At 42.6% G+C, this 27,482-nt stretch overlaps 1 protein-coding gene across 2 annotated transcripts in view; it reads left to right on the top strand.

Moving 5' to 3' along the window:
- RB1 (RB transcriptional corepressor 1) overlaps positions 1–27,482 on the top strand; it is a 483,267-nt gene that overhangs the window by 192,219 nt on the left and 263,566 nt on the right. For both annotated transcript variants that reach the window (XM_029602868.1, XM_029602867.1), the window contains 4 exons: positions 5,478–5,534; positions 5,631–5,662; positions 6,570–6,646; positions 7,439–7,641. In XM_029602868.1, the coding sequence (XP_029458728.1) occupies positions 5,478–5,534; positions 5,631–5,662; positions 6,570–6,646; positions 7,439–7,641 (369 nt within the window). The remainder of the gene's footprint in view (positions 1–5,477; positions 5,535–5,630; positions 5,663–6,569; positions 6,647–7,438; positions 7,642–27,482) is intronic.

Raw genomic sequence — 27,482 nt, 5'->3', positions numbered from 1 at the left:
CAACCAGTCCATTGATTTGCCTTCTTTTTTCCCAAGGCCTCAAACTCACCGGAGTGAATGGGCTCTTCACATTCTAGATTGCAAGAGAGCGCTAACCTTTTACTTAGAGCGGTCGTGCCTCACTGCCTCTCCACTCAAATCTTTGTCTCCTTCGACAAGAACAGACTGGGGGTTGCCATCTGAAAGCAGACTTTATCACATTGGCTTGCGGACTGCATTACACCTTCTACGCACAGGCGGGCTTACAGCTTGATGGTCACGTCAGGACTCACTTGGTACGAACCATGTCTGTCTTGGTGGCTCATTTGCGTGCAGTCCCCGTTCATGAAATTTGCAGAGAGATGACCTGGAGTTCCCTCCACACATTCACCTCACATTATTGCCTAGACAAGGATGGCCAGCAGGACAGTCTGTTTGGACAATCCGTCCTCCGTAACCTCTTCCAGCCATGAAAACCCAACTCTCCCTCTGTGGGCCCTTTCCTTGGGTGTGGCCTGCTCCTAGGGTTCTTGCAGCTCTAATTGTTGGCCATGTTGGCACCAGTTCTTTGCTGCACATGTTCGGAGTGGCCTGGAGCTACTTAGTCACCTATGTGTGAGGACTACCATCCTGCTTGTCCTTGCAGAAAGCAGAATTGCTTACCTGTAACAGGTGTTCTTCTAGGACAGAGGATGTTAGTCCTCAGAAAACCCGCCCGCCTCCCTGCGGAGTTGGGTTCCTACTATGTTGTTTTATTTTTTTGTAATTCTATGTTACGAGACTGAAGGGGGACCCCGCGTGGATAGTGGCATGCTGGGCATGATCAGTATGCCTAGAAACTTTGATGATGTCACCCATGTGTGAGGACTAATATCCTGCTGTCCTAGGAGAACACCTGTTACAGGTAAGCAACTCTGGTTTATGAATATAAAATACATATAAAGAGACTACAGTGAACTAGGGATGATTTTGTCTGCCCTTATTATTAGCAAGGAGTTCCCTAATTAATAAGAAGGGGGGGGGGGGGGGGTACTGGTATCCCTGCCTAGTTCTCCTATCTAGAGAAAAAATTTAACACAACCCATTTCTTTTAACTGGTGCTTCTGGCTTATGCAACAAGATGACCCATTTTATACAGTTTGGAGCCAAATTTGGTTTTAACATAACTTCCATCAGGAAATTTAATTCCTCAAAGCTTTTTTGATGTCCAATACAATGACTCCTAACAGTTTCTGTAATTCAAACTACCGCCAACATATTTCATAGTTCCCATATATTAAAATTAAGAACATAAGAACATAAGAAATTGCCATGCAGGGTCAGACCAAGGGTCCATCAAGCCCAGCATCCTGTTTCCAACAGAGGCCAAAACCAGGCCACAAGAACCTGGCAATTACCCAAACACTAAGAAGATCCCATGCTACTGATGCAATTAATAGTAGTGGCTATTCCCTAAGTAAAATTGATGAATAGCCATTAATGGACTTCTCCTCCAAGAACTTATCCAAACCTTTTTTGAACCCAGCTACACTAACTGCACTAACCACATCCTCTGGCAACAAATTCCAGAGCTTTATTGTGCGTTGAGTGAAAAAGAATTTTCTCCGATTAGTCTTAAATGTGCTACTTGCTAACTTCATGGAATGCCTCCTAGTCCTTCTATTATGCGAAAGTGAAAATAACCGAGTCACATCTACTCGTTCAAGACCTCTCATTATCTTAAAGACCTCTATCATATCCCCCCTCAGCCATCTCTTCTCAAAGCTGAACAGCCCTAATCTCTTCAGCCTTTCCTCATAGGGAAGCTGTTCCATCCCCTTTATCATTTTGGTTGCCCTTCTCTGTATCTTCTCCATCACAACTATATCTTTTTTGAGATGTGGCGACCAGAATTGTACACAGTATTCAAGGTGCGGTCTCACCATGGAGCGATACAGAGGCATTATGACATTTTCCGTTCTATTAACCATTCTCTTCCTAATAATTCCTAACATTCTATTTGCTTTTTTGACTGCTGCAGCACACTGAGCAGACGATTTTAAAGTATTATCCACTATGATGCCTAGATCTTTCTCCTGGGTGGTAGCTCCTAATATGGAACCTAACATCGTGTAACTACAGCAAATTTGTAGATCTGTCTGATTAATCTTATTTGATCCAAGTATTTACAATTATTAACCTGTCCACTAATGTAGGGATTTAATATCTACATTAAATAGGGAAGTGGAATGGTAAGAGCCACATTCTAAACATTCTTTCTCTCTCTTTCGAATTAATGTTATAATGGGAATAGCACATGGATTCAGGGAGCAAGCTATTTTGCAAAACTGTTACTATAGTTTCAGCACTAGAAACATTTTCTGTAACTTGTATGGTTCAACAGGTAGTCCATCCACCTCAGAGACTTCAGAAATTGCTATTTGGTCTTTCCAAGCTCTGTTTGTTCTCGCTTAATTCAATGCAGATAATCTGTGACAGAAAGGAATTAATGTTCGGAATATTACCAGAAAATTTAGACTTGTACAGAGAGCAATAGTCTGTGAAGCTTTCACTTCTTTCCTTTGGGGAACCCTCTGCTGTGCCAGCATTCTGGCCGATACAGTAAAATCGCGGGAGAGCAGGCGAGCGCCCACTCTCCCGGCGCACGCACAGGCCACTCTCCTGTGCGCATGATACAGTATTTTAATTTATTAAAATTAGGGCCGGCAGTAAAAAGAGGCGCTAGGGATACTAGCGCGTCCCTAGCGCCTCGATTTTCACTGGAGCGGCGGCTGTCAGCGGGTTCGCAGCTGACGCTCAATTTTGCTGGCGTCTGTTCTCGAGCCCGCTGACAGCCACGGGTTTGGAAACTGGACGCCGGCAAAATTGAGCATCCGATTTTCGAGCCGTGGGTCTATTTCACATTTTTTTTTCTATTTTTTTTTATTTATTTTTTAACTTTCAGGACCTCCGACTTAATATCGCCATGATATTAAGTCAGAGGTTGCACAGAAAAGCAGTTTTTACTGCTTTTCTGTGCACTTTCCTGGTGCCCGGAGAAATTAGCGCCTACCTTTGGATAGGCGCTAATTTCTGAAAGTAAAATGTGTGGCTTGGCTGCACATTTTACTTTCTGTAACGCGCGGGAATACCTAATAGGGCCATCAACATGCATTTGCATGTTGCGGGCACTATTAGGTTCAGGGGGGTTGGACGCGCGTTTTGGACGCGCTATTACCCCTTACTGAATAAGAGGTAAAGCTAGCGCGTCCAAAATGCGTGTCCAATCGCGGGTTAACAGTGCGCTCCACTGGAGCGCACTGTTAACCCTGTTAAGTCTTCCAGCCTTTTTACTTTATCATCCACCGGAGCGCACTGTACTGTATCGGCCCGATTGTTAATTGCTGGAATATATAGAGAGTCACCTTTTTAGCTTTGCACATTTGAGCTAATATCTTTCTGCTTTTTTATTTTTGCTGTGCTTTCAAATTCAGCATATCACTTTGTCTTATTTTTAAATTCCTGAAGGGTTTCGGATCTTTTTTTTTTTTTTAATCCAGATTTGTCAATCTTTAACACTACTTCCCACTTTTTCCTAGTGCAGGAGCATTAGATGTTTTGTGAGGTGTGAGCTCAAAATATTTGAATAACACATGTTCTTCAAAGGCGCTTTTCAGCCGAGGAGTAAGTAATTTTTCAATGTTTCATTTCCCAGAGTTCTTTGGGGACCCCCTCCCATGATTCTAATAATAATCTTTCTGGACCTATTTTCTAGTTTGATTTTTTTCCACCTACTTCATTTTTTTATTGCTGTCTTCCAGCCTTTTTACTTTATCATCCGGGAAACTCACCTTTTCTCAGTCTTTCCTGGACTTGTTCTCTTTATCTTAAATTATTTCTAATGAAAAAAAAAAAAGAGTAGTAAGGCTATCTTATCACCTGACAACTTTTGGCACTCTTTAAAGGCACGATTATTAGATTGGATTCTTATTGGCAAGTAATTATATTTAGAATCAGGACAGTTGAGAGTGCTGCCACCTTCATGCTCAGGAGGTTAAGGCCATGGCTCTTCTACACCCAACTTATCAGGGCTTTTTTGCAAATGTTTCCAGTTTCTGCTGCGTGGCGAGTGACTTATTTCCCATTTTTTCTCTCTATCTCCTCTCCCATTTAGAAATGTTTATCTGTAAATCAGGTTTAATGTATTAGTACTTTAGGGCTCAGGTAATCATGACTTTGTCGTCAGATGGCCATCATTTATTTATTTATTTTATTTTATTTATTTTTAAATCTTTTCTGTACCGTCGTTTGGTGAGGACCATCACAACGGTTTACATTAAGGCACATAAAAAGTAATGATACCACAATTTGTCTGTTTACATAGGTGCCATAAGGTTTGGTAACATAGTTAGTGATCAATGTGCATTGTTAAATGTCATGATTCATGACCATGTCTCTCTGTCTCAGTTTTAATTACAGCACTAACTTGATAATTGTAATTTGTCCTTTAGTGATGATGCGCTATCTATTAAAAACTACACACTTAGTGAATTCTGCAGTGTATGTGGTGGTTTAATTGTTCATGCTTTGCCCATCATGTTTAAAAGGACTATGCACACATTCTATGAAGAATGTGTGCATAGTCCTTTTAAACTACTGGTGTAAGTACCTTGGTACAATGGTGTAAGTACCTTGGTACAATTGGTCATGAACTACTTCGCTAAATGACTGTCTAATGATATATTGTAACCGAACCTTTGACGGCACCTGTTAGAATGTACTATAGTACACTTTTACCTACATTAAATATGTGCCTACATGTAAACCGTTGCGACGGTATTTAACTTAGCAACGGTATAGAAAAGTTTTTAAATAAATGTGAAATAATTTCCCGTTTTGTACATCTCCGATACAAAGTAAAACATGCACGCAGCAGGATTTTGAATGTTCCCTATTGAGTCTGTGGCTCCTTCTACTATTTGATGGATTTCTGCTGTGAATTTTGGTATCACAGTTTCCTATGGTCTGACTTGGTCTGTTTTTCTTTCTTTTTTCTTTTTTTTTTTTTTGGCATATGTAGTGCATATTTACGCCCAGCTTTTAAAAAAAATGTTCATTGAATTTGCTGATATTTTGTTTGAGGCAAATTGTAGAGCAGCTTGATAATTTGCAGTTAATTAGCTTTAGACTGTTTGAAAAAGGTTTTTGTAGCCTTTTGAAAGGCAAAGTTTAACCAGCTTGCTCTGTGGTTTGATGCGAGAGCTGATACAGTTCTTGCGTACTACAGAAGCAACAAATTTAGACCCCTCTTGGCATAACTTGTAGCTCTGTCAGCGAGGGCTATCTGCAGCACAGAAGAGCATATTGCAAGTCTGTTTGGAAGGGGCTGTTCTCTTTTAGGCCTTGCCTAACAGAATATTCTAATTTGCCTTTTATAACTTTTGGGGAAACATGGGGGATGGGGGGAGAGAGAAAGCAAAGAAGAGTACATTGCTTTTAATGGTTTTTATTTTTCATAGAGATATAGACTTGGAGTACGGTTACACTACAGAGTCATGGAATCCATGTTAAAGTCGGTAGGTTAAAAAGAATTAATGCATGTTTAAAAAACACTTTTGTGAGGAATTTGAATGCATTCATGGCATTTGGTTTTATGCTTTTGTGTGTTTTAGGAGGAACAGCGACTCTCCGTTCAAAATTTTAGGTATGTTTTCCAAATTTAATACAGAACTATGTATTTTGTGAAACTTAAAAGCCTATGTAAGCCAAGATATAAATTCTCTGCATCCACAATTGCATTCTTGTAATAATACTGAGTGATCTGAGTGGATCTCTTTTAGTTATGGCTCTTTAATAACAGTACCTTCTATACTGTCTTTGAATTAAGACCTCCAAGTTTGGTAAACTGTACAAATTATTTGTGATGACTAATGGGAGCATTTCTGACGGCACAGGGCTTATTTCATTTGTGAAGAGTTTCTAGGTTTTCAGAGGAAAATGAATTGAATTTGAAATGTGAGCAGAAGTGCCAGTCAAGGCTTCAATCCTGGCTACTGTCCATTCGTATACATTCCTTATTCAAACATTTAAAGGTTTCCATGTAAAGTGGAGTGTATACATCATGTTTGCTCGGATCAGATATGGCTGATCCGAGCAGAAGTGCCAGTCAAGGCTTCAATCCTGGCTACTGTCCATTCGTATACATTCCTTATTCAAACATTTAAAGGTTTCCATGTAAAGTGGAGTGTATACATCATGTTTGCTCGGATCAGATATGGCTGAGCAGCTTTTAAGTTGCAACTCTTGAGTAGTTGCCTTGGAAAATGTAGATATAATTAGATGAACAGGATTTTATGAGGCTGTGATGGAAGAGGAGGGGAACTGGGATGGTGTTCTGTACACTAATGCAAAATCATCAAAAATATAGTAAGCATTATGTATTTCCACTTATCCTGCCATGATGTCGATCCTCTTTCTATCAAATCTGTTTAATTTTTTTATTTTTTTTTTTTTTTAGGCTTTTTGATGGTTCAATAGATTTTCAGAGAATTTTACAGATAACTTGTTGATATTTTTGAAAATTGATGTGATAAAACTTTTGTACTTTCCAGCAAATTGTTAAACAACAGTGCCTTCCATACATCTCTGCTGGCCTGCGCTGTTGAAGTTGTCATGGCAACATACGGCAGTAAGTGAAACAGCCTGTTTTTTAGTTAAAACACTGACTTTATACTTTGCGCAACAAAATAAGTTCCAGTTACCTGGTAAAGTTTGGAAAAAAAAAACAATTTTTTAACTGTTTACTACTTGTGACCAGTTGAATTTCTAGACGAAAATAAAACTGTCTACCAGACTCTCTCTTACTCCAGTTTTGTATGGCTATTCATTACTTCTCATTATTTATGTTCTTATTTTATCCTTGTTCTATCTATGTTATCTGTTGTTTACCCCTTGTCTTACTTTCTCCAGTCCCTCATCCTCTTACTTATACCTCTCTCCTCTCCATCCTACTTTTCCATTCCATTCTCTGTTCCACAGAAGTTGCTGTGGTATCATCACCAAAAGAGATCTGGACAAGTTCCTGGAGGAAAAATCCATAAAATGTTATTAGCATGGTAGACTGGGCAAAGCCATTGCTATCCCTGGGATTGAGTAACAAACAATGGATCTTCCTGGTATTTGTGACCCAGTCCGGCCACTGTCAGAGACAGGATACTTGGACCTTGGGCTGATCCAGCATGGCATTTCTTAAGTTACATTCTGTTCCCCTATGTGCGGGCTCAGACTCTTGCCTGACATGTCATTGTCTCCCATGGGTTGACTTCTGCTTGGCTTATCTGGCATGATAACTTGTAGCTGAGCCATAGTCAGGCTCTTGTTTGGAGCATGGCTTGAGCTTTAGTTTACTCAGTTCTTATAACTATGGATTGAAGCTATAAAATCTGAGAGTCATGTGGTACTGTAATCTTCTTTATTTCAGGGAATGCATTAGAGTGCAATGGCACCAGTACAGAAACTGATTTGTCATTTCCATGGATTCTCTGTGTATTTGAGCTGAAAGCCTTTGACTTCTACAAGGTGATTGAAAGTTTTATTAAAGCAGAAAGCAGCTTAACAAGAACAATGATAAAGCACCTGGAACGCTGTGAGCATCGGATCATGGAATGTCTTGCATGGAAGTCTGTAAGTAGTAACTTAGTTATTTTAATTAGACTGGGTTTTTAGAAAACTAAACTGTTCTTATCCCAATACCTGACTGGTGGCTCTTTCACAATATTTCATTTTCTACTTTCAATATATTTTTACTGGACCCTGAAGTGTTTTTAAGTAGACATGATTGCTTCTTGGACTTTTAGACTCTCCCCGATACCATCACTTTTTTCCCCTTGGAAATGTGATAAAGGTGCTGTATTTGTTGCTGTGCATTATTTTGTTTTGTTGTACCTTCAAATTTTAGTCCATTTTATGTCTTGAAGGTAGTTTTATCTTTGCTGTTTACCCGTTTTATATGGATTATTATGGTCAGGCTGTTAACAGAAGCACAAGCTTTGGCTGATGATATATTGTAGCACCAACCTTGCAGAATTGACCTATGGAGTTCTCATTAGGTCTTGCACTGGAAGTGAATCCCAAAAAATGGCTGTGTGTCTTGAGTTATGAGCTTTGTATACTTCTAGAAAACCAGTATAAAGTAACATTCTGGATAGTGGTTGCTCATTATAAGCATTGCTACTTTTGAGAATAATTTGTGTAGAGAAAAATACAATTTCTAAGAATGTATTGCTTATAATATAATTTTTCTCCTAGGACAAACAGGCTGGTAATCCTCACACATGGGTGACATCATCAGGTGGAGCCCCGATGCGGAAAATTTGTCAAAGTTTCTAGAAAATTGACTAGGCACACTGAGCATGTCTTAAACCACTTGTCCACATGGGGTCCCTTTCTAGCCTCAGACACTCTTGCCTATCATTGGGGTGTATCCGATTACCTTAGTAGCAAAGACTCTCTTGAAGTTTCGTCAGGACAAGGGGCTTGATGATCATCATAGCCCCTCATTGGCCGAGACAGATCTGGTTTCCATTCCTACGGGAGTTGCCCATCTGGACACCAATCAGTCTGGGGACTTCCCAGATCTCATCACGCAAGATCAAGGCAGGCTGCAGCATATCAACCTCCAGGCCCTGTCGCTCACAGCTGGATGTTGGGAGGTTAATCCTAAAGCCGCTTGATATTTTAGAGGATGTATCTCAGGTCCTGGTGGCTTCTAGAAAGCCTTTCACTAGAAAGTCCTGTGGACTGAAGTGGAGGATGTTTTCTGTGTGGTGTGAGCATAAGGTCCTAGTTCCATTCTCCTGCCCCACGCAGAAAGTGATTACCTTCTACACCTATCTGAAGATGGCTTAAAAACCAACTCAGAGTTCATCCTTAGTACAGTTGGAGCATTGAGTTCATCCTTAGTACAAATTGCACCTGTGACCTGGAAGGTCATATTTTTTGGTGGCGGTCACTTCAGCGTCCAGGGTCAGCGAGCTCCAGGCCTTAGTGCCTTTTCCACTTTGTACTAAGTTTTATCGTGATAGGGTGGTCTTGCACGCGTATCCTAAGTTCTGGCCTAAGGTAGTAACTGATTTCCATCTTAATCAGTTAGTCCTGCCAGTATTCTTGCCCAGGCCTCATTTGCACCAAAGCTAAAGAGCGTTGCACAGTTTGGACTCCAAGCGAGCCTTAGCCTTCATGTCTGGAGTGGACAGAAGCCCATTGACAGTCCTCCCAACTTTTTATTTCTTTGGACAAGAATGGGTTGGGCATTGCCATTGCCAAACAGACAATATCCAATTAGCTGGCAGATTGCATCTCCTTCTGTTGTGCTGAGGCAGGACTGCATCTTGCAGGTCACGTCAAGGCTCATTCTGTCCCACTTGCGAGCAGTTCCCATGGAGGAGATCTGCAAGGCCGTGATGTGGAGTTCTCGCACACATTCACATCTCATTACTGTCTGGATATAAGGATGGCCAATGCGACAGTGGGTTTGGCCAGTTTGTCCTTTGGAGCCTGTTCGAGGTGTAGAACCCCAACTCTCCTGCCTAGGGCCTGTTGTTTGGGTCCTTTCGTGGATTGCAAACTGGCTAAAAGACAGGAAACAGAGAGTAGGATTAAATGGGCAATTTTCTCAGTGGAAGGGAGTGGACAGTGGAGTGCCTCAGGGATCTGTATTGGGACCCTTACTTTTCAATATATTTATAAATGATCTGGAAAGAAATACGACGAGTGAGATAATCAAATTTGCAGATGACACAAAATTGTTCAGAGTAGTTAAATCACAAGCAGATTGTGATAAATTGCAGGAAGACCTTGTGAGACTGGAAAATTGGGCATCCAAATGGCAGATGAAATTTAATGTGGATAAGTGCAAGGTGATGCATATAGGGAAAAATAACCCATGCTATAGTTACACAATGTTAGGTTCCATATTAGGTGCTACAACCCAAGAAAGAGATCTAGGCGTCATAGTGGATAACACATTGAAATCGTCGGTTCAGTGTACTGCGGCAGTCAAAAAAGCAAACAGAATGTTGGGAATTATTAGAAAGGGAATGGTGAATAAAAGGGAAAATGTCATAATGCCTCTGTATTGCTTCATGGTGAGACCGCACCTTGAATACTGTGTACAATTCTGGTTGCCGCATCTCAAAAAAGATATAATTGCGATGGAGAAGGTACAGAGAAGGGCTACCAAAATAAGGGGAATGGAACAACTCCCCTATGAGGAAAGACTAAAGAGGTTAGGACTTTTCAGCTTGGAGAAGAGGCGACTGAGGGGGGATATGATAGAGGTGTTTAAAATAATGAGAGGTCTAGAACGGGTAGATATGAATCGGTTATTTACTCTTTCGGATAGTAGAAAGACTAGGGGGCACTCCATGAAGTTAGCATGTAGCACATTTAAAACTAATCGGATAAAGTTCTTTTTCACTCAATGCACAATTAGACTCTGGAATTTGTTGCCGGAGGATGTGGTTAGTGCAGTTAATATAGCTGTGTTTAAAAAAGGATTGGATAAGTTCTTGGAGGAGAAGTCCATTACCTGCTATTAAGTTCACTTAGAGAATAGCCACTGCCATTAGCAACGGTTACATGGAATAGACTTAGTTTTTGGGTACTTGCCAGGTTCTTATGGCCTGGATTGGCCACTGTTGGAAACAGGATGCTGGGCTTGATGGACCCTTGGTCTGACCCAGTATGGCATTTTCTTATGTTCTTATGTTCAGGCTGTCTCCCCCTCTGCAACCAACAGCACTGGTGCTATTGTGTCCATTGGCACCTGGTTGGGTGTCTGTTGGTCCCACTTTGTGTTGAGGAATAGCCTGTAGCTAGTGATTCACCCATGTGTGAGGTCTACCATCCTGCTTGTCCTCTGAGAAAGCAGAGTTGCTTACCTGTAACACGTGTTCTCCGAGGAAAGCAGAATATTAGTTCTCATGAAACCTGCCCACCACTCCACGGAGTTGGGTTTCTCTTATTTTTTGTTTTATGTATAATTCTATGATAAAAGACTGTAAAGGGACCCTGCATGGACGCGTGGTATAAGATATGCTGGGCATGCTCAGTGTGCTTAGTCAAGTTCTAGAAACTTTGACATAAGTTTTCCGCATCGGGGCTTCATCTGATAATGTCACCATGTTTGAGGACTAACAGTCTTCAAAGAACACCTGTTACAGGTAAGCAACTCTGCTTTATTTAGGATCTGACTAAAAAACCTCATTGTTTTGTCTAAATTCAATAACTTAAGGGTTTTAATTAGTTAACCATAGTTGATTAGGTATTAAACAAATATAAAGCAATTGCTTTAGTGATTCAAAGCAGATACCTTTTTGCAGTTTCTAAATTGGTACAACAGTCAAATCAAAAAGCATAATTTGTTAAATTCACAAATATTACAGGCTAACCTCAGATTACTTAGCATCATAATCTGAACTTTTCAACTTAATTAGGAGTTAGTCTGTTTTCTTACTACACTTGATAAATAGTCAATGATTGAAACTCTGTGCAGTCTCTCTCTGTCTCCATTAGCTAAGAACCTTTGTACTGGGCAAGGATCCCTTATTATCGTCTGTCTTCAAACACAGAAAGGGATGCCAGCTGCTCACAGGAGCTTGAGCAAAGATGCAGCCTTTGTGTATAACTCTTCTGTGGGTACTGTCCCTCAGGTGTTGACAGTCTTTGTCAACGGTGGCTGCTGTGAAGATGGCCTAGGTGTTGATGCCTCTTTTGTTCCAGAATTTTGCTTACTTTATAGAAGGTAAATAGACATATGGCATGCACATGGATGAGGGCCAAGCACACTTTTTGATTGAAACCTTCTTCTTTTTTTTTTTTTTTTTGGATTAGTAGAGTTCATCTAGATCGATTGCATGCTTAAATGCTTAAAGTGCTTAGGAATGCTTAAAGATAAGCAATATCCAGTAAGATTCTGTGTTTCAGGCAAGGCCAGAGATAAACAATTTTACACCTCATCATAGTTTATAACCTTGTTTTTCTGCATTGTCTGCATTTTCTATCTTAAGGTGTTTGGAAAATTCAAAATCCTTGCTGTTCTTCCATCTTAATTTGGTTCAGGGAAAATTGCTTTTGGCCTAACTGAAAGTTATTTGACATATTGTACTTACTCTATATGTGGCTGCTTACTTGTAGGAAAAGGGACTGCTTTCATATTTACAGCTTATCTCATAAGTGGTAAAGAGGAGCATCTTGCTGACAATGTAAAAATAATTTCTAAATATAAGGAAACCTACAGTGTGTCCAACTTGTGATGGATACCCTGTATATAGTTATGAAAGCAGTTTGATTCTAGAAACCCCTTGGCTGCATTGCAAGAATTACTATTCTACAAGACACGGTTATCAACTCCAATCTTGGAAGTATACAGACAGATTGGATTTTCATGATATGCCCACAATATTCATTCATTATACTTGGTCAAATCCAATTTATTTTCATATTTTGGTTATTCTGCTGAAAACCAGTTCTCCAAGGCTATGACCAGGTCTGAAGTTCAGAGCCTAATCTAAACCTTGCTGATTAGTATAAAATTTTCATTTTGAGACATTAGTTACTAGTAAGCTAAGTATATTTGTGCTTGCAGTATTGAAATAATCTCCATAGTTTTTATATATCCGATTTCGTTTGACTCCAGAAAAATACAAATTAACATGACTCACATTGTTAAACCAGTTGTTTCTCCAAGTAGTGATATCTGCCAAAAAATATATTTTGCCCACTTGGGCAAATGTAATACCAAATAAAAGGATAAATCTAGTAAACTGCGCCAAAGACCAACACAGTAAATGTTCAAAAGAAGTCTGATCATAAATGTATACTCGTGGGTTGTTAGTGATGAAAGCTGAATGGCAAAGAGGAGAACTTAACCATAGTTAAGCCAAGAGAACACAATCAAACTATTCTGACATTGCATGTTGACCCTATGATTAGTATTAAGAGATTTGTTGAATCTAAACATTGTTCAAAAACTAACACATGTTCTAACAAAATGGCTGCTGCGATTTGCTGCACTCTATTCACAGAGTAAACATTCCCACTAGGACTTGCTGCTGTCCACCACAGCATGATATTAAGAAGGGGCTTCAGAGTGGTCCTGGAGCTGAGGTGCCAAGGACCTTCCTTGAGGCTTGCTAAGTAATTTTCATTGCACCTTCTCTTCCCCCACCTGCTGTTCTGTAGTCTTAGGTATCACAGCAGCATTTATGTAACTTGAGTATCCCTTGCTCCAGTAAAAGTTTGGTCTGTGAATATCTCTGGAAGCTATCATATAGATGCTGTTAAATCCTTTTGCCCAACTTCTTGAAGACAGTAAATCTCAGGCACACAATCATAGGATGTTGATTGGCTCGCTTTCTTGTTGGTGAGAATGTGATTGGATGAGAGGGAACCAATTATCCTGTGGTACAGTATTGCTGCCCAGACCACATATGAGAAGGAGCAGTTGTTTTCAGGATGTTGCCTGCAGACATTTTTATTGATTCAATGATAGGGAGCCAGCTGGTGTGTGTGTTCTGCGTGTGGTGACAACTGTGTCTAAGGCTCTATTATTAGATAGGAACAATTAAAAAAAAAATCCTCTAGTAGGATTTCAGAGTGTTCAAGGTCAGTTGCTCCTTCAGTCTGGTGGAGCTCCTTGCCATAACAGTTGAATCTGATGATTTGTTGTAAGACATTTAAGGGTCTATTAAAAACCTATCTGTTCCGGCTTGCATTATTATGAGCACCTTCAATCCATTTCTTCTGGAAGTCATTTTTGGCATGTATCTTATTCTGATATCAAAATCTGTTATGTATTTTGTTTGTATGTTCTTATTATGGATCTACATTTGTATGCTGCCTAGGTACAGGCGGCCTATAAATTTTGAAATATAAATAAGATTGCTACCATTGCTCCAGTGAATGAATGAATGAATGCCATACTAAGTACTAAATGCACAGTTTTATTAAAATATCTTAATTTGGCATCTTAATGTACCATTTTTAAAATATAATAAATATAAAGGTGGTGGAGACTAGGACAGTATCTGAATTCAGGAAAACATGGGACAAGCATAGGAGATCTCTGAGGGGAGAGGTAGGGGTTGCAGAACTGTGCAGTTATGTGGATGGACAGACTAGATGGGCCTTCTGGCTTTTTTCAGCTGTCATGTTTCTAAATAATCCCAGCTGGAGAGAGCATTTACTGCGTGTTCATGCTTTAATTGGAGAAATTGTCAATGTGGATAGGGCATTGATAGTAAATGCTTTATCCATTTTAGATTAAAACTAAGCTAAAATGTATTTATATTTAATTTCATCATAATTATAAAACAGCAAATGTATTGTTTTACCACCATTATTCACTTTAATTTATATCAAAACTGTTTACAATTCACAAATAAGTTCTGTTACTTATTACAATTTAAAATTGGTGGTTATAAAATAAACAATCCAATCCTATATAATCCTTCAACCATCTAAGATATGATAAGAGCTCTGTTCAATTGATTTTGCACTATTACTCACTCCTCTTTATTTTCCTCAATATTAGCTAAAATAACCCATCTAAAAATCATCAGTCTTGTCTAATAAATTTCACATGGCACAGAATTCCACAAACACAGAACAATTAGGGAACATTACAATTTACTGATTTCACTATCTTAAGATTTTCTTCTTGTGAATGGAATGCTCGTAATAGTTGTAACCCTTACCGGGGTGTTTAATCCCAAGGCCACTTAATCTGATTTATAACCTTAGGGCTACTCCAGCTATCTGACTTCTTCCCAAACTCGACTCTTGATCCTTGGGGGGGGGGTGGATTCTTTCTAGGGGGAGAGATCTCGTCTATGGCCCAGACAGAAAGAACTTCAGTGTGTCCCTTGTGTATTTTGTAGCTGTGGCACCCCTGGGAGGGAGATGCTGCAAAAGAACAGGCAGGACCAGGAACTGGGTGTTAAATAATAATTTACAGATTAGTTTAAGGCAAAATAAAGTTCATTATTTAGAATTGTGAGATTACATCTGACTGATGGTACAGGAATTTCTTTTGGGTAGGTTTGTGTCCTTGGCTACAGACATCTGGGTAAGGCCTATGGTGATTTTAAATGTGGAATCCAAGTTAGAGGGTTCCCACTTAACTACAAAAATCCTACCTTTAGACATCATCATCTCCTTAGAACCTAGCCTGTCCCGGTTCCTTGGATTGGATAAGTTCTTGGAGGAGAAGTCCATTACCTGCTATTAATTAAGTTGACTTAGAAAATAGCCACTGCTATTACTAGCAACGGTAACATGGAATAGGCTTAGTTTTTGGGTACTTGCCAGGTTCTTATGGCCTGGATTGGCCACTGTTGGAAATAGGATACTGGGCTTGATGGACCCTTGGTCTGACCCAGTATGGCATGTTCTTATGTTCTTGATGTACAGAGATCCGGATGGGCTCTCTTCTTGTGCTTTCTTCCTTTGATTTGGTTGTTCCTTTATCCTTACCTGTTACTTCTGGGGCTTTCACTTGTGGAAAAATCAGGGGATCAGACTTCCTCAGCACTGCAATCCCAGTAGGATTGAGTTAAAGTTTAAATTAAATTCTTCTTCCTGATCTGGTATTTATGCTGTCACAAATGCTTGCCACATTCAGGTGGTGAATGGGCTCACTGGTCTTCAGCCTCTGTCCTTTGAGTATGGCCAGTGAAGATGGCTTTCCCCAAAGAAGCAGCGTGAGCTCATTTCCTTCCCAAAAAAAATAGGACTCCTCTAGCCTTCACTGTCTTTCACAGCCCGGATCCATCACTGGTGCTTGCCTACCTAGGGTTTAGAGTAGGCTCACAGGTCTTTGGACCTCTGGGAAGAATTTGCCCCTAAAGGGTATCGGGCTTAACAATCTACCTCTCTTTAACTTAAAGTGAGAAGGACCCTCTGGCAGGGAGTGCACGGTGAGGTATCCCCTCTGAAAGAAAACTTAAGGCAAGACCGGGAGTGCCTACCAGAGTGTGGAAAAAATACATCTTTACTCTGCAGTTGTTCTCTCTAACTGAACCCCTTGATTGTTAAAAAGGCTGGGCTAAATAGCACTGAGTCATCCAGTCTTTCACCAACTGAAGAAGAGCATCCAAACATGTACTACTTCCTGCCTTTATTAGAAATGCAGGACACGGATCCAGAATTGATGATGTCGTATTCAATATCCGACATAACATTAGTCCTTCCAGTCCTTTCTGTCCTATCATTTCAAAAGACTCCCATCCGCACCACAGATGTCTCTATCAATTTCTGGGTGACCTACCTTGTTCAATTTTTCCACAGTCTTTCCTCAAATTCGCTGGATCTTATTCCCAAAGTATTCAGCCAGAGAATTTATATCTACACTTAACCCCTTCCTTACAGTCAAGTCCTCTGGAAGCTTTGTAAATGCCTCTAAAATGTAAACTGTTTTTATCATATTAGGGGATTTGGTAATCAAAAGCGAATAATAATTTGTCTTTACTTGAACAATGTATATATAATATGATCTGATCCTTTGCTCTTTGGTTTCCTCTAATGCTGCTCTAAAACTCATCCATTCTGCTGTAACTATGTGCTGTAAACCTTGGCGCTCTTCTTGATTTTCAAAGGGATTTCTGGGGTCATTTCATCAAATACATTCTTCAACAACTCTACCCACTTCTCTACGTGGGCCTGTAAATCCCTACCATTTAACTTTTGTTCTGAATCAATTAATTTGGGCCAAAAAAGACTTTGGCTCCACTCTTTTCCTCACCTTCCACTCCTCTCCTCCCCTACTTTACAATTCTGTTTTCAGCCTATATTTTCTACCAGACAGATACTAAAAAAATTGTTCAAGATGACAGGTTTATTTTAAACATTTCTAAATTATACAGCCAAATCTCCTCCTCTCAGCTAAACACCGTATCCAAAATATTCCCCTGAACCCGAGTCTGAGACCGCATCCTTTGGTTAAATCCCAGATCTTCCAACCAATTCAAAAAATCATTCACTACTTCCACTAAAACCCCTCTAAAATGCCCCACTGTTGCATCAGTCGGTCTCAGACGGCTTCGACCCTTGTGCCTCACCTTTTTCTCTGCTCTCCCCGCTAGCCTTGGGAAGATGGCTACCGCCGCGTCTGCAAGCCGCATTCTCCGGCGTCCCTGGAACGGCTATGGCAAAGCCTCACGCCATGTTTCTCCTAAGGGCCTCGTAGGGTGCGCGCGCGCGCACGCCACCCACATCTTTATCCAGGTCATGGCAGGAACCTCGGGGGCGTCCCCCTCGAGTGACGTCACGCCATCTGGGTATTTAGCCTACGCTTGTTTGCTAGCTCATTGAGTTAGCAAGGCTTGGACTCGTCTGGTCTAAGCTACTCTGCTACTTCCTTGCTACCGCTGGAAGCCCTCTCTGCTCTTCGGGGTATACTCTAACCTGGGTACCCGCTCCTCGGGGGCCCTCTGTTTTCTTTTCAAGTGCCTTACTGGGATCAGGTACTCGCTCCTCGAGGGCCTGCTCTCCCTGCATCGGTGCCTGCTACCATCTACTTCTGCCTGGTGGAATCATCAACCTTACAGCTACCATCTAGTAGTGAGTAATCTGTTTCTCAGTCTGTCTCATCCACAGCTCTGCCGTGCTGGGAAACCTACACCTGGATATCCATATACCATCTTGGTGAGACGGGTTCTCTCTGACTGCTACCTCTGGATCAACTCACTACTGCCACCCCTGGTGGAATACAACTGCTGTATAATAAAAGATAAAACTCTGTGTTTGTGCGACCCGAGTCTAGCCCAGTACTGTGGCTCCCCATGGGGCTCCTCCCTGTGGGCGTGGTCATCTCCCACAGTACCCAAGAATCCACTCAAACACCTCGACACCATAACACCCACTATCCATGCCTAGTAGATTATGCTAAATTATTCTGCAATCCAGTTGCCCAATTCTACTGACACGAGCATTGTAACTGAAAAGGCCCTCTATACCACCAATAATTTCAGTCAGATGGGTGTATAAATTTAAATTTATAGATAATCACTCCTCCATCCTTCTTCGATCTAGGCATGAATATGCCATTGACTTAAAACATGATCATCGCATGTGGAAGAAAAAGGAAAGTGGAATGTTCAAAAAACCTTTCTTTAAGCAAAATTAAACTGGTATCCTGTAACTCTTGGCTGAAGTGGTTGGCATTTATAGCTTGTGCCCGGGAACATGGTACAGGGAATATGGAAATGGGAAGCTGTTGCCTTTACCCCACTCTGATAATCTGTATGTGTTTGAGAGATTGTTCTGTCGTTCTTCTACTTCCTCTTCCTCCTCCTCCTTCTCTCCCTTCTATCTGTGGAATCATTTCTGTTAGTGTATCTTGTGGATAGAACTATTTAATACTGCTGTACATCCTCTGAAGGAAAAAATAACTTAAAAGAAAGTTATTGCTAATTTAAGGGTGTGCGCCAGTACTTGGAAAATCACCCAATACTGCACTAGGGCATTCCTTGTTTTATACATTACTTTTATTGATGCTTGAAGCCAAGTTGCTAGACAACAAATATACAGATACAATGATTCCCTGCCCCAAAAAGCAGGACTTCTAAGATGGTACTTGAGGCAAGGGGAGATGATGTGACTTGCTCAAAGTTAGAACAACAAAGCAGGTTTTGAACTTGTCTCCTGGTTCTCAGCCCATTACTGTAACCACTAGGCCACACCCTCTCCCACCATATATCAGCAGGAGCCGTGGGAAACTTATAGAAAGAGGCTATTGAAATGCAAGAACTGTACTGCAAGTCAGAGAGAACTAGAAAACAGAGGGAGTCATTCAACAGAGTAGTTTGCAAGGCAGTTAGTATTTGAAAAGAGTAGGCTTTTGTTTCTGAGAAATGAGCGAATTTAAATATGTAACTTATCTGTTGATTCAGAGTTCTTTTTCCTGGGACACATCAAGTACATATTAAAAAAAAAAAAAAAGACCCCTTCAGAGACTTCTGGTTGAAACATGGCCACACTGAGGTACATTTTTACTTTAGAATACAGTACTGTATCACTTTTGTACATTTAAACAGCGAGATGCTTTTTGCCATATAAAAATAGGGTTGATGATTACTTTATCTAAACCATGGCACCATATGAGAGAGCAGTTTAATGAATCTTCTAATAAATGTTACTTCCACAATTCTCATTTTATCATTTGTATGATTGATTTTGATGGGGATGGTTTAATTCCTTTTTCTGACAGAGAAGAAATATCTCCTATTGGTTTTGCATGAACTTCGTCTTGCAGAAGTCCTCACTTTGCAGCATAGAAATAACTAGTATAAGATCGGCTATAGGCAAGTTACTATTACTACTTATTTGTAAAGAGCTACTAGACATATTCAGTGCAGACAGATAAATGTAAAATTACATGTAAGTTGGTCATAGACTTTGGAGCCAGTCATATTTTAAAGATGAGCATCCATACTACCAACTTCAGAATGGAAACATAAGGCTGGACTGTAGATCAGTATTTCCCAACCTTTTTAAGCCCAAGGCACACCTACATTAACAAAAATGTTGTGTGGCACTGCCTCCACAGCGTAGGCAGTGTGGACATGGAGAGGACCAACTTGGTCAAAAGAAGAGCTAAGGAAGCACAGAAAACCCCACCAATCTGTCTTACAGGGAGAGAGAGGGTGGAAACACATAAAATCATCAGTGGTCCAGCACCCTCTATATACAAGGGCAGGATAAGGGAGATATGGGTTTGGTGCTGGCAGTCAGCTCAATTACCTTGGCTGCTGAGTGTGGCTGCTAGAGGTCCTCCCTTGCTGTTGCCAATACTCTTTGTGAGCCGCATCCAGTGCTCAGTGCACATCCTCCCCGTCTCACTCAGCCTGGGGATAAGTCAAAGGCTGAAAGAACTCAAAGAAGAAACCTCAGGGCAGGGAAGATAAGTGCTATGAGCATTGTGTGTGCTACACAAAGCAGGGCCCAGCTACTAATGCTCTGCAAGCTGTCCATTATTTATCACACTCCAGGGTTCATGCTGTAGCTTGGAAGAAGAGATATGCATATGATTACACAAGTTCTCAGGAGCTTCTACACATAGACTGGAGGATAGCAAATGTAACGCCAATATTTAAAAAGGGCTCCAGGGGCGATCCGGGAAATTACAGACCGGTTAGCCTGACTTCAGTGCCAGGAAAAATTATGGAAAGTGTTCTAAACATCAAAATCACAGAACATATAGAAAGACATGGTTTAATGGAACAAAGTCAGCATGGCTTTACCCAGGGCAAGTCTTGCCTCACAAATCTGCTTCACGTTTTTGAAGGAGTTAATAAACATGTGGATAAAGGTGAACCGGTAGATATAGTATACTTGGATTTCCTAGAAGCCTCATGAGAGGCTTCTAGGAAAAGTAAAAAGTCATGGGATAGGTGGCGATGTCCTTTCGTGGATTGCAAACTGGCTAAAAGACAGAAAACAGAGAGTAGGATTAAATGGGCAATTTTCTCAGTGGAAGGGAGTGGACAGTGGAGTGCCTCAGGGATCTGTATTGGGACCCTTACTGTTCAATATATTTATAAATGATCTGGAAAGGAATACGACGAGTGAGATAATCAAATTTGCAGATGACACAAAATTGTTCAGAGTAGTTAAATCACAAGCAGATTGTAATAAATTGCAGGAAGACCTTGTGAGACTGGAAAATTGGGCATCCAAATGGCAGATGAAATTTAATGTGGATAAGTGCAAGGTGATGCATATAGGGAAAAATAACCCATGCTATAATTACACAATGTTTGGTTCCATATTAGGTGCTACAACCCAAGAAAGAGATCTAGGTGTCATAGTGGATAACACATTGAAATTGTCGGTGCAGTGTGCTGCAGCAGTCAAAAAAGCAAACAGAATGTTGGGAATTATTAGAAAAGGAATGGTGAATAAAACGGAAAATGTCATAATGCCTCTGTATCACTCCATGGTGAGACCGCACCTTGAATACTGTGTACAATTCTGTTCGCCGCATCTCAAAAAAGATATAATTGCGATGGAGAAGGTACAGAGAAGGGCTACCAAAATGATAAGGGGAATGGAACAACTCCCCTATGAGGAAAGACTAAAGAGGTTAGGACTTTTCAGCTTGGAGAAGAGACTACTTAGGGGGGATATGATAGAGGTGTTTAAAATCATGAGAGGTCTAGAACGGGTAGATGTGAATCGGTTTTTTACTCTTTCGGATAGTAGAAAGACTAGGGGGCACTCCATGAAGTTAGCATGGGGCACATTTAAAACTAATCGGAGAAAGTTCTTTTTTACTCAACGCACAATTAAACTCTGGAATTTGTTGCCAGAGAATGTGGTTAGTGCAGTTAGTATAGCTGTGTTTAAAAAAGGATTGGATAAGTTCTTGGAGAAGTCCATTACCTGCTATTAAGTTCACTTAGAGAATAGCCACTGCCATTAGTAATGGTTACATGAAATAGACTTAGTTTTTGGGTACTTGCCAGGTTCTTATGGCCTGTATTGGCCACTGTTGGAAACAGGATGCTGGGCTTGATGGACCCTTGGTCTGACCCAGTATGGCATTTTCTTATGTTCTTATGTTCTTATATAAGAGCCACAGCTGATGTGTCTTAGTGCTGCGAGGTGCTGAGAGCAGAACCCAGGAGCTGGTGTGTATCTAAGCATCAAGCAGTGGTGACTTTTCCGTGGCACACCTGATCAGATCTGAAGGCACATCGGTGTGCCATGGCATACTGGTTGGGAAACACATCTGTAGAAACCTTTATGGAACACACTTGATATCTTTGTCAATAGGGCACAACTTTGCTTTGAGTTACACTGTGTCCATAATGCATAATTGTCTTTTGCACAATTCCTACTGTTTTGAGTTATGTGAAAGGCAAAGTTAATATTTTACAATTGGAGTAATAAATTTCAGTTTCTGAATTATATTCATGAAGTTCCTAAATCGAGGTTGAGAATAACTCTTAAGTTCTTCAAGGATAATCAGGATAGTAATCCTCACATTTCGGTGACATCATCAGATGGAGTCCTGACATCGAAAATTTATGTCAAAGTTTCTAGAACTTTGACTTGGCACACTGAGCATGCCCAGCTTACCCTAAACCACGTGTCCAGTCTCTTTTTCCTCGCAGCTGTGAGTGAGCTGACTTGGCTCTTATATCTGTTTTTTGGCCTTTTAGAAAACTTTGTTTTTCTCATGTGTTTCACTTCTCAGATTCTGACACCGGGTCCCTCTCGGTACTTCCCATAGTGCTTCTAGTCAGGGTTTTTGACACTTCTGGTAAGTTTCCTTTCGTGGTCAATTCCCCCGCGGCGGTGGTGCTTCCGTGCCCGCTGGCCATCGCCTCCTACTGCCATCAATTTTGATTTTGCGGCCCTTATGTTTCGTCTCATTAGGCCATGTCCAGTTTTTGGAGATATTCCCAGTGCCCAAGGACCATGTCCATTATGGACCCTCACGAGATATGTGTCCTCTGCCTGGGGGCATCACATAACGTCTGGGGTTGCTGCTTATGTGCACAGATGACCCCGAAAGGATGTCTACTTCGGCTTGATAAGATGGAACAGCTCTTTGGGCCGAAGAAGACTTGAGCCATGGGCATCTGTGGCATTGGCATCGATGGAGCTTCAAGCTGCACCAATTGATACCGCGCCATAGATATCGGGGCCATCTCTTCCATTGTTGCTGCCAGGGGATAGGGACACAGGAGACCAACTATTGTCGATCTCCTCCAGGCCAAGGACATCGGGTTTCTTGTCATTGGCCTCGGCACCAGGGAAAGACCGGTCTAAGCATCAAGGGAAGCCGAAGAAGTACAATGTACGGTGCCGGGCTCGGGGACGTGCTGGCTCATGCCATAATGCCCCTGAAGCGACCCTGCGGCAAGGAGGATGCCAGTCCTCCATTGCTGCCGGAGGTCAGCCTCCACCAGTCCTGATGCCAGTCACCAGTCACCTCATGGGTCCAAAGATCTGGCCACCCCGCCTTCCTCCTAGTTGATGTTGGCATTGGCAATGTTTGAGGCGGAGCTGGAGTGCAGAGTCCAGCTGTCAGTGGAATGGATGCTGCACCGGAGCCGGTACCATCCTGGAACCACTGCTGGAGAAGCTCAACGTGCTCATCAGTGCATTATCGACACAGCTGGTGTCTGTTCCTGGGACAGCATCAGTGCCCAGTAAGGCACTGATGGCCTCCCTCTACTAATACGGTGGTCGTTGCTGGTTCCTCCGAGATGAAAGTTCCATCTAGGCCAGCAGAAACACTGAGGCCTGTACCTCCCATCCAGCTTTGCCACTGCCTACACCTCTGCATAAAGGCTGAGTGCTTAGGACCCCATCCCCTATAGCTTATAGAGAGGATGAGGGTCCCTATGACTTCTGGGGGGAAGATACCTTGGAGTCCTCATCCAAGGGCTCTGAGGGTTCCCCCTCAGACACTTCACCTCCTGAAGAGCGAAGGAAGTCCCAGCCTGAGGACTTAACCTTCACAGGGTTTGTGAGGGCGATGATGGAAGCCATCCTGTTTCAGTTGCTGATGGAGGAGGATGCCAGGCACAAAATGCTTGAGATCCTCCAGTTCGTGGATCCTCATAAAGAGATAGTGGCAGTTTTGATAACACGAGATCCTTAAGGAGCTGCTGATGAGGATATGGGAACACGCCACACACTGCTTCCTGTGAATAAGAAGGCTGATGGGGTTTACCTTGTCCAGAAGGCTTCTGGTTTCAATAAGGGACAGGTGCCCCGCTAGTGGGTGGTGGTCAAATCCACTCTCAAGAGAGCCAAGCGGTCTCTGACCTATTCCTCTGTGCCACCATGAAAGGACCACAGAGCGATGGACGCTCTTGAGAGGAAAGTCTTTCAAAGGGTCATAGTTATTGCCTGCATTGCTTCCTACCAGCTCTACGTGAGCCAGTATTGATAGGACATCTGGAAGTAGGTGCAAGAGGTGGCCAAACATTTGCCTCAGCAGTAGCAGGACACCCTCATGTCACTGGTGCATAAGGGCCTGAAGTGTGGAAAACACAAGGTCTGAGCGACTTATGATGTTTTCAAGACCGCATCGAGTGACTCTGCAATGGGAATCGGCGCCTGAGGAATGGCATGGCTGCGGGCCTCAGATCTCTGACCAGAAGTACAGGAATGACTCCCTGATGTGCCGTGTACTGAGGAGAATCACTTCAGAGAGAGTGTGAGGGACGCGGTGACCCAGGTCCTGGACCACCATGAAACCCTCCAATAACTATCAGCCAGCACTCCAGACCCATTGTCCTTTTCTAGGAGGCAGGCAAGAAGGGTACAAAAGATGTACTATCCTCCACCCCCTTGCTCCCATCAATACCATCAGGGCTCGTGCAGCCATCCCAGGCAGCAGAGAGCCCTTAAGTCTCAGCCGGTGTTTCAGGCAACTCCAGGGACGGAGTTTTGACTGGGTCGTAGAGACCATACCTCAGTTGCCCGTACCTGGGACGTTGGACCCTTGGGTCGGGGGCAGGGTGTGGTACATGGAATAGACTTAGTTTTTGGGTACTTGCCAGGTTCTTGTGGCCTGGATTGGCCACTGTTGGAAGCAGGATGCTGGGCTTGATGGACCCTTGGTCTGACCCAGTATGGCATTTTCTTATGTTCTTACTTCATGAACCAGTGGCCCAGTATATCCTCGACCCAGTGGGTTCTGTCCATCATCCAAGAAGGGTACCAATTACATTTTTGGGTGTCCCGCCAAATTGCCCTCTGAGCCCGTTTTGGGAGCTGGTAGTACATCAGGAAGTACTGTTAACATAGCTCTCTTCCCTTTTTACGGCCAGAGCTGTTGAGCCTTTCCCACCAGGACAAAGAGGGCGGTGATTCTACTCCAGGTACATCCTGATTCCAAAGAGAACAGGACGACTCCATCCCATCCTAGACCTAAGGGCCTTGAAAAAAATTCTTAAAAAAGAAAAGTTCAAGATGGTTTCCCTAGGCACCTTGATCCCCCTCTTGCCAAAATGGGACTGGCTATGTTCCCTCGATCTAAAAGACATATACACTCACATCGAGATCTTCCCCAGTCACAGGAAGTATCTCTGATTTCTGGTGGGAAAAAGCACTTCCAGTAATGGGTGTTGCCATTCAGGCTTGTATCAGCCCCACGAGTCTTAACAAATTGCTTGGCTGTGGTGGTGGTGCACCTCTGCAGGCTGGGGGTACATGTCTTCCCCTATTGGGACAACTGCCTGATCAAGAACACATCTCAGGCAGGGGCCATCAGGTCCATGCACTTGACCATCCAGGGGTTGGAGTCGCTAGGGTTCGTCATCAACTACCCGAAGCCCCATCTTGGCCTGTCACCTCAATTGAACTTCATAGGAGCCCTGCTAGACACAGTTCAGGCCAAGGCCTTCCTGCCTTGTCAAAGGATCGTCACTTTGACGATCATCACGCAGAGATTCAGCAGAGCCAGCAGATGTCAGCCTGGCACATGTTGAGACTTTTGGGCCATATGGCCGCAACCGTCCATGTCACTCCCTTGACTTGATTTCACATGTGCAGAGCCCAGTGAACTCTGAGGTGCAGTGGTGCCAGGCCATGCAGAACCTCCAGGATGGTATTCTATTCACCCCGTCTCTCTGTGACTTGTCCTGGTGGTGGGTACGTTCAAATCTAGATTGGGGGATCTCTTTTCAAAGTTCTCCTTCCCAAATTTTCCTAACCACGGACGCGTCCACCCTGGGCTGGGTTGCTCATATAGATGGGCTTAGCACCCAGGGGCTCTAGTCTGCCCAGGAAAGCTGTTGACAAATCAATTTCTTGGAGCTGCAGCAATCAGGTACATGCTGTGGGCTTTCAGAGATTGGCTGTCCAACAAAGTTGTCCTGATCCAAACCAACAACCAGATGCTAAATGGTATATCAACAAGCATGGGATCATACCTCCTTTGTCAAGAAATGGTCCAGATCTGGTAGTGGGCCTTATCGCACATGATGGTACTCCAGGGCCATGTACCTGGCTGGGAAGGAGAACGTGATAGCGGACAAGTTGAGTTGAGCCTCCAGACCCCCATGAGTGGTCCCTGGACCAGGGGGTAGCAAATCAAATATTCCACCTCTGAGTGAGCCCAGATATGGATCTATTTACGTCCCCTTGCAACAGGAAGGTGCCTCAGTTCTGCTCCCTGTACAGGTCAGACGGCAAACCTGCCCATCATTGGGGAAAGGGTGTTCTGTATGTGTATCCCCCAGTTCCCTTAGTAGTGAAGACTTTTTTGAAGTTTCGCGAGAACCAGGGTTCTATGAGCCTCCTAGCTTCCTTATTGGCCGAGACATGTCTGATTTCCACTCCTACGGATGTTGTCCATCTGGAGGCCGATCAATCTGGGGACTTCCCCAGATCTCATCATGCAAGATCAAGGCAGGTTGCGGCATCCCAACCTCCAGGCCCTGTTGCTCACAGCCTGCATGTTGAGAGGTTACTTCTCCAAGCGCTCGATCTCTGAGGATGCGTCTCAGGTCCACCCAACTTTTCCTTTTGATAGAAATAGGTTGGGTGTTGCCGCTGCCAAACAGACATCTAGTTGGCTAGCAGATTGCATCTCCTTCTGATATGCCCAGGTGGAACTCCATCTTGGGGGTCATGTCAAGGCTCATTCTGTCAGAGCCATGGCAACATTGGAGACCCACTTGCGATCAGTTCCTGTGGAGATCTGCAAGGCTGCGACATGGAGTTCTCGCCACACATTCACATCGCACTATTGTCTCATTAGGGATGGCAGACGCAACAGTCAGTTTGGCTTGTCTGACCTTTGGAACCTGTTTGAGGTGTAAAACCCAACTCTCTCCTCCTAGGGCCTGTTGCTTGGGTTTACGCTGTCTCTCCTCTCTGTTACCAATAGCACTGTTGTTGTGCCCTTTGGCACCTGGTTGGGTGTCTGTTGGTTCCCTTTTTGTGTTGGGGAGCAGCCTGTGGCTAGGGATTCCCCCTTTTGTAAGGACTACCATCCTTCTTGGTCTTGGAGAAAGTAGAGTTGCTTACAGGTGCTCTCCGAGGACAGCAGGATATTAATCCTCACGAAACCCGCCCGCCACTCCGTGGAGTTCGTTTTCTCCTAATTTTCAGTTATATATATAATTCTATGTAATAAGACTGGAGAGGGACCCCGCGTGGATGCATGGTTTAGGGCATGCTGAATGTGCCAAGTCAAAGTTCTAGAAACTTTGACATAAGTGTTCCGTGTTGGGGCTCCATCTGATGTCACTCATGTGTGAGGATTAACATCCTGCTCTCCTTGGAGAACACCTGTTACAGGTAAGCAACACTGCTTTGTTATATTACACTTATGTACAGTCTTCCTCAAACAAAAGTTACCAGGGCCTGGGCCAGCCTTTAATTTTAGTTGGTCTTTCATTGACATTTGTGAATTATGTTCTTGTTTTCCATATGGAAAAAAATTGCATATCCCAGAATGTGAGGAAATTAAGTTAATTAAGCAGAAAATATAATTT

The sequence above is a fragment of the Rhinatrema bivittatum genome, chromosome 5 (genome assembly GCF_901001135.1).
Source record: "Rhinatrema bivittatum chromosome 5, aRhiBiv1.1, whole genome shotgun sequence".
Taxonomy (NCBI): Eukaryota; Metazoa; Chordata; class Amphibia; order Gymnophiona; family Rhinatrematidae; genus Rhinatrema; species Rhinatrema bivittatum.
Note: the sequence above shows the minus strand (reverse complement) of the source record. Positions and strands in the feature narration are given on the sequence as shown.